This window comes from Paroedura picta, chromosome 1 (assembly GCF_049243985.1).
Source record: "Paroedura picta isolate Pp20150507F chromosome 1, Ppicta_v3.0, whole genome shotgun sequence".
Lineage (NCBI taxonomy): Eukaryota > Metazoa > Chordata > Lepidosauria > Squamata > Gekkonidae > Paroedura > Paroedura picta.
In genome coordinates, this window is record NC_135369.1 from 88,365,068 (window position 1) to 88,378,660 (window position 13,593).

Genomic DNA, 13,593 nt, shown 5'->3' on the forward strand with positions numbered 1-13,593 from the left:
GAAAATGATCTCTCTCTAGCAATGGGGGCGGGGAGAGAACATCCATACCTTGAGTTTATTTCCAATATTTCCAAAAATATCCCAATCTGTCTTTACTGAAGATTTCTAGTTCCCCCTGGATGGGGTGGCATCAGGCCTTGAGAAATACAATTGTGGGGTTTGGCTGTGTGTAGCCATACCTGGACTAGTTTCTTGGAGTGAACACTGACATCCAGTGGACCTCCTTAGCCTTCATGCAGTTGCAGAGGGGAGCTGTAAGACATGCTGGCTGGGAACTTTAGGAAGAAGGGTACCCTTAATATGGAGGTGTCCTCTTCGCAGAAACTGGATACCTATAGTGGTCAACTAAGTGCTTATAAAATTTAAAGAAAGCATAGTAGACAATTCTGTCTAAACTTATTTGCAAGATAAATCTGGTAAGTCTGCACTGACTTCTAGGGTTGCCAACAACCTGGATGAAAAAACTTGCAACAGAGGTTTAATATGTAGAAATTTGCAGCTTAAACTTTCTAATCACATGGTAAATAATACTCTGTTAAGCTTCTATTAAGAAGAAGAAGAGTTGGTTCTTATATGCTGCTTTTCTCTACCTGAAGGGGTCTCAAAGTGGCTTACAATCTCCTTCCCTTTCCTCTCCCCACAACAGACACCCTGTGAGGTAGGTGAGGCTGAGAGAGCCCTGATATTACTGCTCGGTCACAACAGCCTTATCAGTGCTGAGCCGAAGGTCACCCAGCTTGTTGCATGTTGGGGAGTGGGTAATCAAACCTGCCAGATTAGAAATCCTAGCCACTACACCAAGCTGGCTTAAAGGGGCAGGGCACTCTCCCCCTCCAGGTTGTTGATGACCCTAGTGATCATATATTGATATGTCCCAAATATATTTTTGGATTTAGTATGCTTTTCAATCAATATTTTGCAACATTATTGTAATTCGAATAGGGTTGATTCTGGGAAGAGGACAAAGAATCTTTTCAAATTCTGACAGCTGCTTCAGCAGTATATACACCAGCATTTTAGGGATTACAGACATAGTGGGATATTGTTTTCATTACTCATGCCCAGTTTTCTCTTCCCGTTGCATTTGAAGCTCATTGGTTAGACTACAGACAGCAGTCCATCTCAGTTCTGAATTATTTTATGGTTTTAAGATCATTCTTTGGAATAGTGTGGGGTTTTGCGGTTTTCTGAGAGACTGGTCTGGTAAAACACTTAGCTTTACTAAACTCCTGCAATGTTATTTGTAACACGTTGCTGCTGAGACTTTTTCTGGCTTTCCTTTATGCACTGTCAGCAGAACAACTTTGAGCTACTTAGGCAGATCACTTGAAGTTGTGGACATACATTCACATGGGAGATGAAATTGGAACTCGTTTTTTTAAATGGAAAACTCAAGATTACAATCCTAAATCAACGTTTGCAGTTTTGTAACATACATTAAAACTGACCTTGAAATTGTATTAATAGAAGTCAGATGAACTCTTATGTAAAGTGATCAAAGCAGCCTGTTTTTAATAAATTGTTCATCTTGGGTGCAACATGATGCTTCTTTTTCCTTATTACTTTGTGTTTAAAACCAAAGGCCACAGTCCAACCCAAAGCAGAACACACACCCTTGGCTATCATTGGGCTTTAAGCATACTTCATTCTAGCTTGGATTGTGCCATTGAGAGAAATGGCACATATTTATTGAAAGTGCTCATTAAGAGATTGGTTTATTCAGTTCTCCTTTAAATACTATCTACCATCTGAGAACGGGCAGCAATCCAACATATCATGGGGAACCATCTGAGGCTGAACCAGTGCTGTATGATTGCTCATTGTTTGACATTCAGTCACAGTTGAGTGCATTTAGAGAGTAAACATTGCTAGTTAATCCAAGATTGCTGCATAGGTATGTCATGTGTATGGATGTAACAGCTCTAGACGACCACAAATTACACAGCTAAGAGAGATTAAGGGGCCTAGTCTTCTGAATCTCTTTGCTGAGACAGAAGTTGAAAAGACTGAGTGCTTGAATTCCAAAACAAGCATAGAAACAGACACTGATGCTCCTCTGCTCCCTGTGTCTTCCTGATTATGGTGTGCCTCTTATCTGTGAAAGTTATAGAGGCAAATGAGCACACTGTGGTACATAAGAACCGTTAGATCACAGCCAGTGATTTGCCATTTGCCATTCACTCAGTTTCTTAGTTCTAATGTATTAGATACACGTTTACACTGTTAATTAAGTAAAATATTGTTATTCATAAAAAGATTGTTATCTTTGATCATCTCTGATCCTCAGAATGTTCAAATAACTTGCAGGTGGAAGGGAATGTTAGCAATTGCCATGTTAACTTTCTGTATGGCCCCTTCCAACTCTGTGATTCTGTTTCTATGATGTCTCTTAACTGAATAATAGTACTAAAAGGAAACATCATTGGAAAGCCTTGGCCATGCTCACAAGGCACATCAAGTACTGAGTCATGTACAGAAAAATAATGAAAGCATTTTTGTCCTAGCTCTGACCTTGATGCTAAATTTTGTTTTATGTAGTAAAATGCATATGACAGGAAAAGGGCATTTAGGATTCAGCAGTAGTATTAACTGTTTTAGCAAGGCAATAGTCAGTGAATACCTGCAGTGGGCCAAAGACATATGGTACAACTTGCCTTCTTGGAATAAGGCACACGATCTTATCAGCTTCCCCCTTGATATGTGTTAAAAGTGAAGGATGTTATTTGGGTACAGATGATTCTCTTAGCCTGTTGCTAAACTGGAATGTTTTCCATCAAAGGCCTTGTACTGCTGAATGTATTTGGCAAATACATTGATTTCATTGCAGTTGGACCGAAGCCATGTCCTACTACCATCATGTTAATTAGGCAATGCAGAGAATGAAGGCTGCTTCTATCATTACACTAGTTGGTATCTAGAGAAAGGTACCCTCACATGGTAAAAATATTATCCAAAAGACTTCTGTCAAAGGTTTGCAGCCACATAAATGTTTATTTCCACTTTGATGGCTATGATGTTTTTGACAACATGCACACAAAGTCACTCTATAACTCTCCACTTTCCAGGTTTTCCTGACCTTCAGCAAACTGTTTCTGAAACCTGTTTTCTATGACTTTTTTATGCAGTCCAAGAGCAGTAGCATAATATCTGGATGGGCATACATTTTTAAAAAAGTTTTTGCCCACATTATAGCCACATCCTTCTGTCAGCTACTCATAGCTGTTATAGCTATGAGTAGCTCCTCATTTTCCCTACTGTGCCACCACATAACTACAGCAGTTTTGAGGACAGCAAGAAGTGGCACTAATATGGGCAAAATCTTCCAAAAATGCACACCTGCCCATCCAGATAATATGCTGCTGCCCTTGAACTGCAGTCTTTTTTAGCTGGCAATAGTTGTGTTGTATGGGCCTCTTGTGGCGCAGGGTGGTAAGGCAGCTGATATGCTGTCTGAAACACTGACCATGAGGCTGGGAGTTTGATCCCAGCAACCAGCTCAAGTACCCATATAACAAAAAGATTCAAAGTTTCAGTATTAACCTTTAAGGCCATTTGTGGTCTAGGCACAGCATATCTGAGGGACACCCTAGCTTACTCTGCCCCCTGAAGAGAATGTCACTCTTTCAATTCCAACAAGCTGGTGATCCCTGGCTCTAGAGAGGTACGTTTAGCTTCATCCATGGCCTTTTCTGTCCTGGCCCCTCCTGGAAGAACTGAGAGCCCTGTCCATACTGGTTCAGTTCCATGGAGCCTGCAAGATGGAGTTCTTCCATCAGGTTTTTGGTTGAGGCATATGAGCCTCTTGTGGCACAGGGTGGTACGGCAGCCGACATGCTGTCTGAAGCTCTGACCGTGAGGATGGGATTTCGATCCCAGCAGCCGGCTCAAGGTTGACTCAGCCTTCCATCCTTCTGAGGTTGGTGAAATGAGTACCCAGCTTGCTGGGGGGTAAACGGTAATGACTGGGGAAGGCACTGGCAAACCACCCCGTATTGAGTCTGCCATGAAAACACTAGAGGGTGTCACCCCAAGGGTCAGACATGACTCAGTGCTTGCAAAGGGGATACCTTTACCTTTACCTTTAGTTGTGTTGTAGACCTAACCAGTATTTTAGAATGCTTTTGAAAAATCTTCCACTGGCATGCTGACCAAAATGCAGGGAAAATACACAGAAGTCTCCTGGGTAACATGCCATTGCCCAAGTAAATTCTGCGAATGGACACCAGAGAATCCCCACTATATAAATTCAGCCCAATTCTGTTATGAACTATGTGCAGATACTTAAGGGAACTGTGAAACACTTACTTGTTACTTTATCACAGCAGTAGTTTATGGAGTGCAAAACAGTCATGGAGTTAAGTCAGAAGTCCTCCAAATCTGTGGCTAGTTTGGGGTCAATTACACTTAGCAGCTCTTCTTGAGACAGATGTAAGGAACAGTACTATTTTCAATGAGTTCATTCGTTGCAAAAGGACATGAATGAGTAACGTGGATGGTAGCATTTAAGGGAAGGATAATGAGCTCTTTAAGCTGATAAATAGTGGCTTGGATCCAGTGCAGTATTTGTCCTCTGAGGACAATTTCATTCTACCCTTCCTAACATAATTCTAAGGGTCATTTAACCTGCAGCCAGGATGGGGGGGGGGGGGATGACGACGGCAACAACAACAACAAAAACAACAAGAAATTTCCACTTCATGAGTGGAAACATTATACCCACATAAATGCTGCACTAGATTCAAGCCAGTACTTTAACTTGCCTTGCTATCTTTTGTGCCTGTTTTAAAGACTTTGTTTAGTTAAAAAAAAACATTGAAGAGAAAATACAAAAAAAAGGTAAAGGTAAAGGTATCCCTGTGCAAGCACCGAGTCATGTCTGACCCTTGGGGTGACGCCCTCTAGCGTTTTCACGGCAGACTCAATACGGGGTGGTTTGCCAGTGCCTTCCCCAGTCATTACCGTTTACCCCCCAGCAAGCTGGGTACTCATTTTACCGACCTCGGAAGGATGGAAGGCTGAGTCAACCTTGAGCCGGCTGCTGGGATTGAACTCCCAGCCTCATGGGCAAAGCTTTCAGACGGCTGCCTTACCACTCTGCGCCACAAGAGGCTCTGAAAATACAAAAAAGGGAGGGGGTAAGTTGGTGATGGTAAAAGCCATTTCATGGCTTCTTTATAATGATACCCATATTTTGGAAACTTTTGCCTCCAGAAGCTTGTTTGGCAATTGCTTTCTTGGAATTTTATTAGGTACTTAAACCTTGTTTCTTTGGAAACCCTTTTGTGTTTGTTGAGGATAACTGATGCTTGTTCTTTTTACTTCAGGCATTTTCATTGAGACCTTTGTGGCTGTCTTTCAATGTAAACTATTTCATGGATTATATTTTGTATTAGTTTTAATTTTTTTTATTGTGATATATCCTGTTTCATCAGGATTGTATGTCACTTTGGTGATACTGGAATTAGGATGCTTAGAAAACATATATTTCAGTTACTTATTATGTTGTTAGATGTATTGGTTTGGACTTATTGGAGGTTGTTTATAAGGCATTATTGAGTATCTGTTGACTTAATACTGGACTGTTTCCCAGTTGCACCAGCAATTGTGAAAAATAAGGATCCCTGGCAATTTAATACCGGTTGTGGGAAATAGCCTCATATTGAACCATAAAACTGCCTTATACTGAATCAGACCATTGGTCCATCATGACCAGTATTGTCTGTTCAGACTGATAGTGGCTCTGCAGGGTCTCAGGTAGAGAGGTCTTTCACATCACCTACTGTCTATTCCTTTCAGCTAGAGATGCCAGGGATTGAACATGGGACCTTGTGCATGTTCAACATCAGCCACCATACTCAATCCACTGTGGTCTAGTGATTAGAGTTTCAAACTAGGATTTGAGAGACCCAAGTTCAAATCTACACTCTGCCATGGAAGTTCGTTGGATTACCTTTGGCCAGTCACAAATTCTTCACCTAATCTAACTTGCAGAATTGTTCTGAGGATAAAATGGAGGAGAGGAGAACTACTTTGGATCTACAGTGGGGTTCATTGCATGGTATAAATTAAGTTAAATAATAAATGGACAGATAAATAATAAATGGTGAGTGGAAAGGAGAAAAACAGGAGATGTGAGGATAATGGGATATCATATTATGCAGTTCTTGTGGGTTCTCCATCATGGAGTGGGGTCTTGGAGCCGGCATCATACAATTTGGGCAGAGTTTTGCTAGGTAGAGGCTGTCAGGGGGACAGACGAAAGAAGGAAAAGCAGAAAACGGGAGTGGGTAGATAAAGGTAGATTGGGTAGTGGGTGGGAAGTACAGTTGGAAACATAAGAACATGGTGGACCAGATCAGTGTTCCAGCATCCTGTTCCAGACAGATACCAACCAGTTGCCCTGGGAAGTGGGAAAAGGGGAGAGGCTATGGGAGTTTCAGAGAAGAGAGAAAAGTGCAGCAGAGGAAAACAAGATTCCCACCTGCAAGTCCTGGGTCCCTTGCTTGTAAATTATGTGAAAGTATGATTCCAGCTGGGTTTTCTTCCTGGTTGTCATGCAGTAAATATTATTGTTTCCTTGGTTATAGCAATAGTTAGATACAGGATACATGTGTGGAATATTTGGTGGAATGACTTTTAACTACTGTCGAAGCCCTCCCCCTAGAATAAGGAGCTGTTAACACAATCCCCCCCTAAGTGCTCTTTCCTCCCCATACAGAACCAAGCAGCACCCAGTTCGTTGGGGAGCTGATGGCAATGAAACTGGAGGGATGATGGCTAAAGTAAGACTGATAGAACACAACATAGCGCCCATATTAGAGCAGTGGTGACTGTGAAAAGGCAAAAGCATTCCATCAGTGCATAATCGCCCAGCTGAGCTGTTTCACATGGTTCATGGACTTCATAGCCCCCAGGAAGTACAGTCTGTCCGCATTATAAACTGCTATGATCAATTTGCTATTTACTTAGCAGACACAATTGCCTAGTTCCACTAGAGTTAGATGCTTGCATGGATGTACACTTATCTGATGTATCTTGAACATCTGCTTGTCGGATTTATATGAATACTTTTCAACTTGTGGATCCCAAGAATGGAGACAAGATCCTTGAAAAGGTGAGACCTACCACCTGTGCTCTTGAATTTTGCTGGCTGATAAAAGCCACCAACGGGGAACTGGCTGAGTGGATAAGAGGAGCAGTAAATGCTTCCTTGAGAATAGGGGTTATGCTGCCTGTGCTCATGGAGGCAGTGATTAGACCTGTTCTGGGGAGGGAAACCTTTCCCCGAGAGACCTTCTGGTCAATCTCCAAACTTGCATTCTTGGGCAAGGCTAAGATCTGCAACAGAGACAGTTTTGGTCTCTTTGGTTGATAACCTCTATTGAGAACTAGATAGTAGGAATGTGACCCTGCTAGTTTTTCTTCATCTCTCAGCAACCTTTGCTACTATTGACCATAGTATCCTACTGAGCTTCCTTGCAGTGCTGGGATGGAGGGGCAATATGTTACAGTGGTTTGAGTACAATTTGGGGGGGTCAATCTCAGATGGTAGTGTTGGGATATTCCTGGTGTGCTCCATGGCCATTGGCAATGTGGAATTCCTTGGGTTCAGTCTTTTCCCCCTTACTATTTAATATCTATATGGAGCTACTGGGGGAGATCATCAAGAGGTTTGGCCTGTGATATCTCCAATATGCCTTCCTTTTCCATTTAATTCTGAAAAAGCTATTAGTGTTCTGAAGTTCTGGTGCTTTTAGTCAGTTAAGGCTTGGAGGAGGGTGACCAAGCTGAAGCTGAATCTTGACAAGTTATCTGGGTTAGTATACAGACAGGATGATAAACAAAAAGGGAACATGAACCCAACCTGAGATAACAAGTCAGGAACCCAAAGTTTGAGCAGCAAATATGTATTCAAATACAAATATTTTTATTCAGTGCACTTCATAATGTGAACTTAATAAACATTTGTATTTTAATTTTATATATAATATTTGCTGCTCAACTTAGTATAAAGGCCTTGAGAATTTTCCCACCTTGGATGGGGTTAAACTCCCTTAAAAAGCAAGATTCACAGCTTGGGTGTGCTGTTTAACAATTCAGTCATCTTAGAAAATCAAACTGCTGTGATGGCTCAGAGTGCCTTAGTCCAGCTGGTATGCCAGTAGTGTCCATTCCTGATCTAGCAACAATGATCCATAATTTAGTTACATCTTATAGCAATGTGCTCTACTTGGAGTATCCTTGAAGAGTGCAGAAACCGCAAGCAGTACAAAAGGCTGCAGCTAGACCATGAGCATGTGACCCTGATATTACAGCCATTACATAAGCTATGTACCTGCTTTCAAATCCATTTCAAGGTGGTTTTATCTTTTAAGATCCTACGTGTCCTGGGACATGGATAGCTGAAGGACCACCTTCTCCTATATGTTCCGTCTCAGTTATTAAGAACACAGGAACCAGCCCTCCGGACTGTCCAATCAATCAAATAATTTGTTCTGCTGGCAAATGGGAGATGGCCTTTTTGGTGGTAGCCCCAAGCTTATTTAAAGTAAGTTTTATTTAGGACTCCACTGACAAATTTTGTTTTTATTTATTGGCAGTCCTAATTTCAGATTTTAAGTTGTGGTCTTATGTTTTTTTTTTAAATAATTGTTGTTTAATATTAATATTAACCTTAAATTTTACATAATAGAAAGGTGACAAATACACATTTAAAATAAAACAAACATAAAAGAGAGCCAGCTTGGTGTAGTGGTTAGGAGTGCGGACTTCCAATCTAGCGAGCTGGGTTTGATTCTGTGCTACCCCACATATAACCAGCTGGGTGACCTTGGGTTCACCACAGCATTGATAAAGCTGTTCCGAACAAGCAGTAATATCAGGGCTCTCTCAGCCTCACCTCCCTCACAGGGTGTCTGTTGTGGGGAGAAGAAAGGGAAGGCGAATGTAAGCCGTTTTGAGACTCCTTTGGGTAGAGAAAAGTCGTATATAAGAACCAACTCTTCTTCTAAAATACTTGTTGGTAAAATGAGGCAAGGACTCAACATTTCTATTTTGTAGAGAAACACTGCATTGCTAATGTTAACTATGCTCTGTTTTCCTTCATATCTTATTCTTCTGACAAAACTGAATTTTGGAAGATATCAACTATGAAATTAGTAGCAACAATATAGGCCATAACCATTTAGTTCCTAATGATTTCCTGGCTGCTCTTTCTTGTAGCTCTTTCTAAGGGTCTAGGTTTTATTACACCTCTAAGTATTGATGTATTTTCTTGAAAAGCTACCACTAACTTGGTCATTTTAATACCTTGCTTTCTCAAAGGACCAGGCTAATTAGAAAATATGATAATCAGCCAAGAGATTGTTGTCTTAAAGTTGATGAAAGCTGTAACACACTGGTGAATACCAAAGCTTACGTATTGTTTTTCCAGTGCAATTTCATACAGGTTGATCATCTCTATATATAATTCAGCAATTTCAAATATTTGTTTTCACCTTGTAGGGATCAGCTTTTAGCACTCAACAGTATGACGCATACAATCTTTTCTTAACAACCGCAATTGGTGATGGCATAAAACTTTGGGATTTGAGAACACTAAGGTAAACACACTTGTTTTACTATTAAGAGCAAAAAATATTGCAAAATCTGCATGCATATTGAACAAATGAGAATGTATTGGTTGTGTTTTTCTCAGATTCCTGTGATTGAAATATAGTTGACTGTAGGATAGAAAAAGTAGAATCATCTGATTTTGTGAACAGCAGAAGTGTGGAATCAAACCTGGCTCTCCAGGTTAGAGTCTGTCACTCTTAACCACTACACCAAACAGGCTCCATACCTGCTGCATGTAGTTGAACCCTGTATCTTTCAATCCTGTGTCTTCCACACAGGGACAGGATTCTTTTTGGCTTTCCCATTACAATTACTGCAGATAAAGGACAGCAGCATTTGGGCTTCCACATGGCAGTTTTCCACAGTGTTTCCTTGTTCCCATCCCCTGGATGTAGCTATACTTCCTGCCCTGGGCTACCAGGGCTTTTCTGGATTTCTAAAAATCAGCAGTAGAATAGCATTATATAGATCAGCCTTTCTCATCCTTTTTACCATTGAGAAGCCTCTGAAACATTCTTTAGCTTTCAAGAAACCCCAGAAGTGATGTCAGCAGGTCATACCCCCACCACACCCCCAGAAGTCACATGTCACAAGAAGTGACATCACCCAGACACTCCCATCAGATGTGACATCATGCTCCACCTCCCCAACATCAGAAACAGTCCAACAGCCTAATCCACTGGGCTGGGAACAAGACTGGGGCAGGCCTTTTGCCACTCTCTTGCCCCCTGCCATCCTCCCCCCACAATGTAGTTAAGTTAAAGTGAGAGTACTTACTTCTCTGGACTACAGTCACTACCATGTGTAATGAGCCTTGGCCTACAAGGATTTTTACAACCGGGGCCCCTTCCCCTTTCCATCCTCTCCAGGTCCATCATTGGCCATTGGGGGAGGGTCAACATAACCATATATGGTCATATCACAGAATATTTAATTAAAATATAATAGTAATAGTAATTAATAATTGTATTCAATTTGTATCCCACCCTTCCAAATGCTCAGGGCAGGTAACAGCATTAAATATAATACCAAAAACTCCCACTCAATCATGGAAATCCTTGGGGGCCAGTCACGAAACCCCAGGTTTTCATGGAACTCCTGTTGACAAAGTCTGATATAGATACCCTGCTATATCAATATGTTTCTCAAATTCTAGCTTTCGTTTAAAAAAGGAAACTAAGTCCCTATATGTCCACAAGGGAAGGGCTAGAGACTTAAAAAAAAAAAAGAAATCTGGGAATTCAGAGAAACTGCTATACTTTGTGCCTATTCTAATGCCATTAACCCACCCCCCAATAAAAAAGCCCCACTCCCAGTAGCAGGGGGGAGGAAATGGCTGCTATGGAGGTAGGACAAATGGCTGCTGCATGGTCTTGTAAATCCAACTTTTCCCACCCATTCAATAGCCATTCAGACTTTACTGTAATCTTTCCCAAAACCTCAGAGCAAAGCTAGTTGGAGAAATACAGGGCCTCTTCTGCATGATGGATAAGCTGATGAAAACTCACTAAATACATTGTTGTTTTTCTGAACTCTGCACAGAAGAGTTAATTTACTCCGCAAAACTGATTTTGCTCTGCATGGTGAACTGCCTCTTCGGTGCTTTAAGCATCTTTTAAGTGTTGTTTCTGAAAGATGCTTTTCACCGATTCATTTCTCTCCCACCTGCCTAATACGGACTATTAGCCATGCAGAGAAGCTCTTTAGTTATGCAGATTAGTGACTGCATTAGAGAACAAAGCGGAGTTGACAAAACTACAGGGGGCAGGGCTATGAATTGTTTCATGCAGAGAGCATTGCAACATAGTTTTTCAACAGAATATATTCAATGCAGAACAACGATTGTAATATAATAAAGCGGTCTAAACTGGTTGTTTTTTAAAACTGTTTTATTTGGCTCAATGCAGAATACCTCCTGGAGAAGATTCAGGGAGGTGCCTGAATGTACCACAATACTTGCCAAAAGCTTAAAGGGGTAGATAACCCATGTGGAAGACAACCTGATCTCTAAAGTGTTAAACACTACACCGTCCTGGTTTTCTGGAATCCATCTTTCAGCTGAATTAGACTGGACTTCTTATATACACACATACATCTGCCAGAGCTTTGATGTTTTTTGCCTTAAATATTTTATAACAACTTCTAAGTAGCATTGTTGCTACAATCTGAATAAAGTTGTGCTGGCTCTTCAGTCTTAGTGAGAGAACAGTGGTGTTTGTGCCTTGCCCTTTGAGCCATAATCCAAAGAATTTTCAGATGAAGGCCTGTTTTGCCCTAAATTCAGATTTAGTAAATGCAACCACAGATATTCATATATCCTATAGTCAAGAATGAGCTCAGCACTCCCTGGGCTCCAGTTCCTCTGCTTCTGCATGTATTACCCTGCCTCCCACAATCTTTTTTCTGAGAGCTAATTTGGTATAGAAAGCCAGATTGGTGTAGTAGTTAAGAATGGCAGCCTCTAATCTGGAGAACTGGGTTTGGTTCTCCACTCCTCTACATGCAGCCAGCTGGGTGACCTTGGGTCAGTCACAGTTCTCTTACAGCTCTCTCAGCCCCACCTACCTCTGTTGTGGGGAGAGGAAAGGAAGGCAACTGTAAGCCCTTTTGAGACTCCTTCAGGTAGTAAAAAGTTCTTTTGGATGGGTTGTTTTGTTTTTCATGAAAGGAATAGTCCTTACATTGTGACTTACCTCAGGTTCTCTAGGCAAGGGCTTTACCAGAACACTTCCAAGTTCTTATCAAACTAGAAATGATGATATTCTCTGTGTTGTGGCTTCACTGTAAATGTGAGAGATATATCTCCCCATGTCATTGAGCTAACCCCCCTCACTGGTGAGGGTGGTTCTGGATCCCAGCTGGACAACACTGTTTCTTGTCTCACACATGTTTCTACATATGCTCAGTATTGGTGCTGAACATCCTTGATAACATCCTTGATAACATGTAACTGCATCTATCAGTTTTATTTAGCCCTGATGATGACAGGCTGAGGTAGTAACCTGTGGGCTTCTAAAGCAGGGGTCCTCAAGCCCCGGTCTGCGGCCCGGCACCGGGCCGCAAAGGCCATGGTGCCGGGCCGCAGCGAGAGGGGGGGAAGAGGCAGGCACAGCCGCCAGAACGCCAGCGATGCAAACGCGCACACACGGAGCTGCCGCGCATGCGTGTTTGCGCCCCCTGCTGGCAAAAACGCGCACGAGCGGCAGCTCCATGCACGCGTGTTAGCGCCACCTAGTGGCAAAAATGCGCATGCACGGCAACTGCGCGTGCGCATTTACGTGCAGCTGCAGCGGCTGGGCCGCCGGCTCTCTCCCACCCTCGGAGGCGGTCTGCAACTACAAGAAGGTTGGGGACCGCTGTTCTAAAGGACTACTTAGTTCTACGCTGTTGGATGGAGTTAGCACAGTAATTACAGAACGTTTTGATGATGTTAAAATATAAGTGACTGTATCTTCATTTTAATAAATAATAATAGATGCATTGCTGCCTCTGTGCATACACATGGGATAAAGGACACGTTAGAAACTGCATTTTTTAGATATACACACTGGTGCATTGCAAATTATAGTCCTAAATGAAGAGACATATGTCTTACGGCTACATTTGCTGAAAAGCTATGATTAACTGCAGATTCCTGTTGAATGTATACTGTGTAATGAATTAGGTGACTATAAGCTGCAAGGCAGATTTCTAAAAGTAAAAAGAAAACGACACACAAGAAGGTCAATCCCATTAGAAATCAGTGAGCATGGAAAATTAGAATTTTTGGCCTTGGACACATATACCATCTTGTCTAATTTTTTTAATGCAACTATAGGATTACAAATAGTGGAGCAGCGCAGGAAAGAGCATAAATGAAAAGATCACCATAAATCATAAAAATGTAGCAAATGTCCAAGTGAAGTGAGCTGGAAAAACTGTTTTGGAGGAGTCTGGGGACTAGCTTAGTATCAGTTGATCTCATGTTATTGTTATCTA

General features: G+C 41.7%; 1 protein-coding gene across 15 annotated transcripts in view; it reads left to right on the forward strand.

The window, feature by feature from the left end:
• WDR27 (WD repeat domain 27) overlaps window positions 1–13,593 on the forward strand; it is a 114,275-nt gene that overhangs the window by 59,490 nt on the left and 41,192 nt on the right. For 11 of the 15 annotated variants that reach the window (XM_077346948.1, XM_077346987.1, XM_077347015.1 and 8 more), the window contains one exon: window positions 9,505–9,602. The exons of 1 other annotated variant lie outside the window; for it this stretch is intronic. In XM_077346948.1, coding sequence (XP_077203063.1) covers window positions 9,505–9,602 — 98 coding nt within the window. Of the gene's footprint in view, window positions 1–8,375; window positions 8,543–9,504; window positions 9,603–11,522; window positions 11,746–13,593 lie in introns of those variants that run through there. 3 more of the 15 variants (XM_077347050.1, XM_077347059.1, XM_077347024.1) reach the window with 2 other exon arrangements.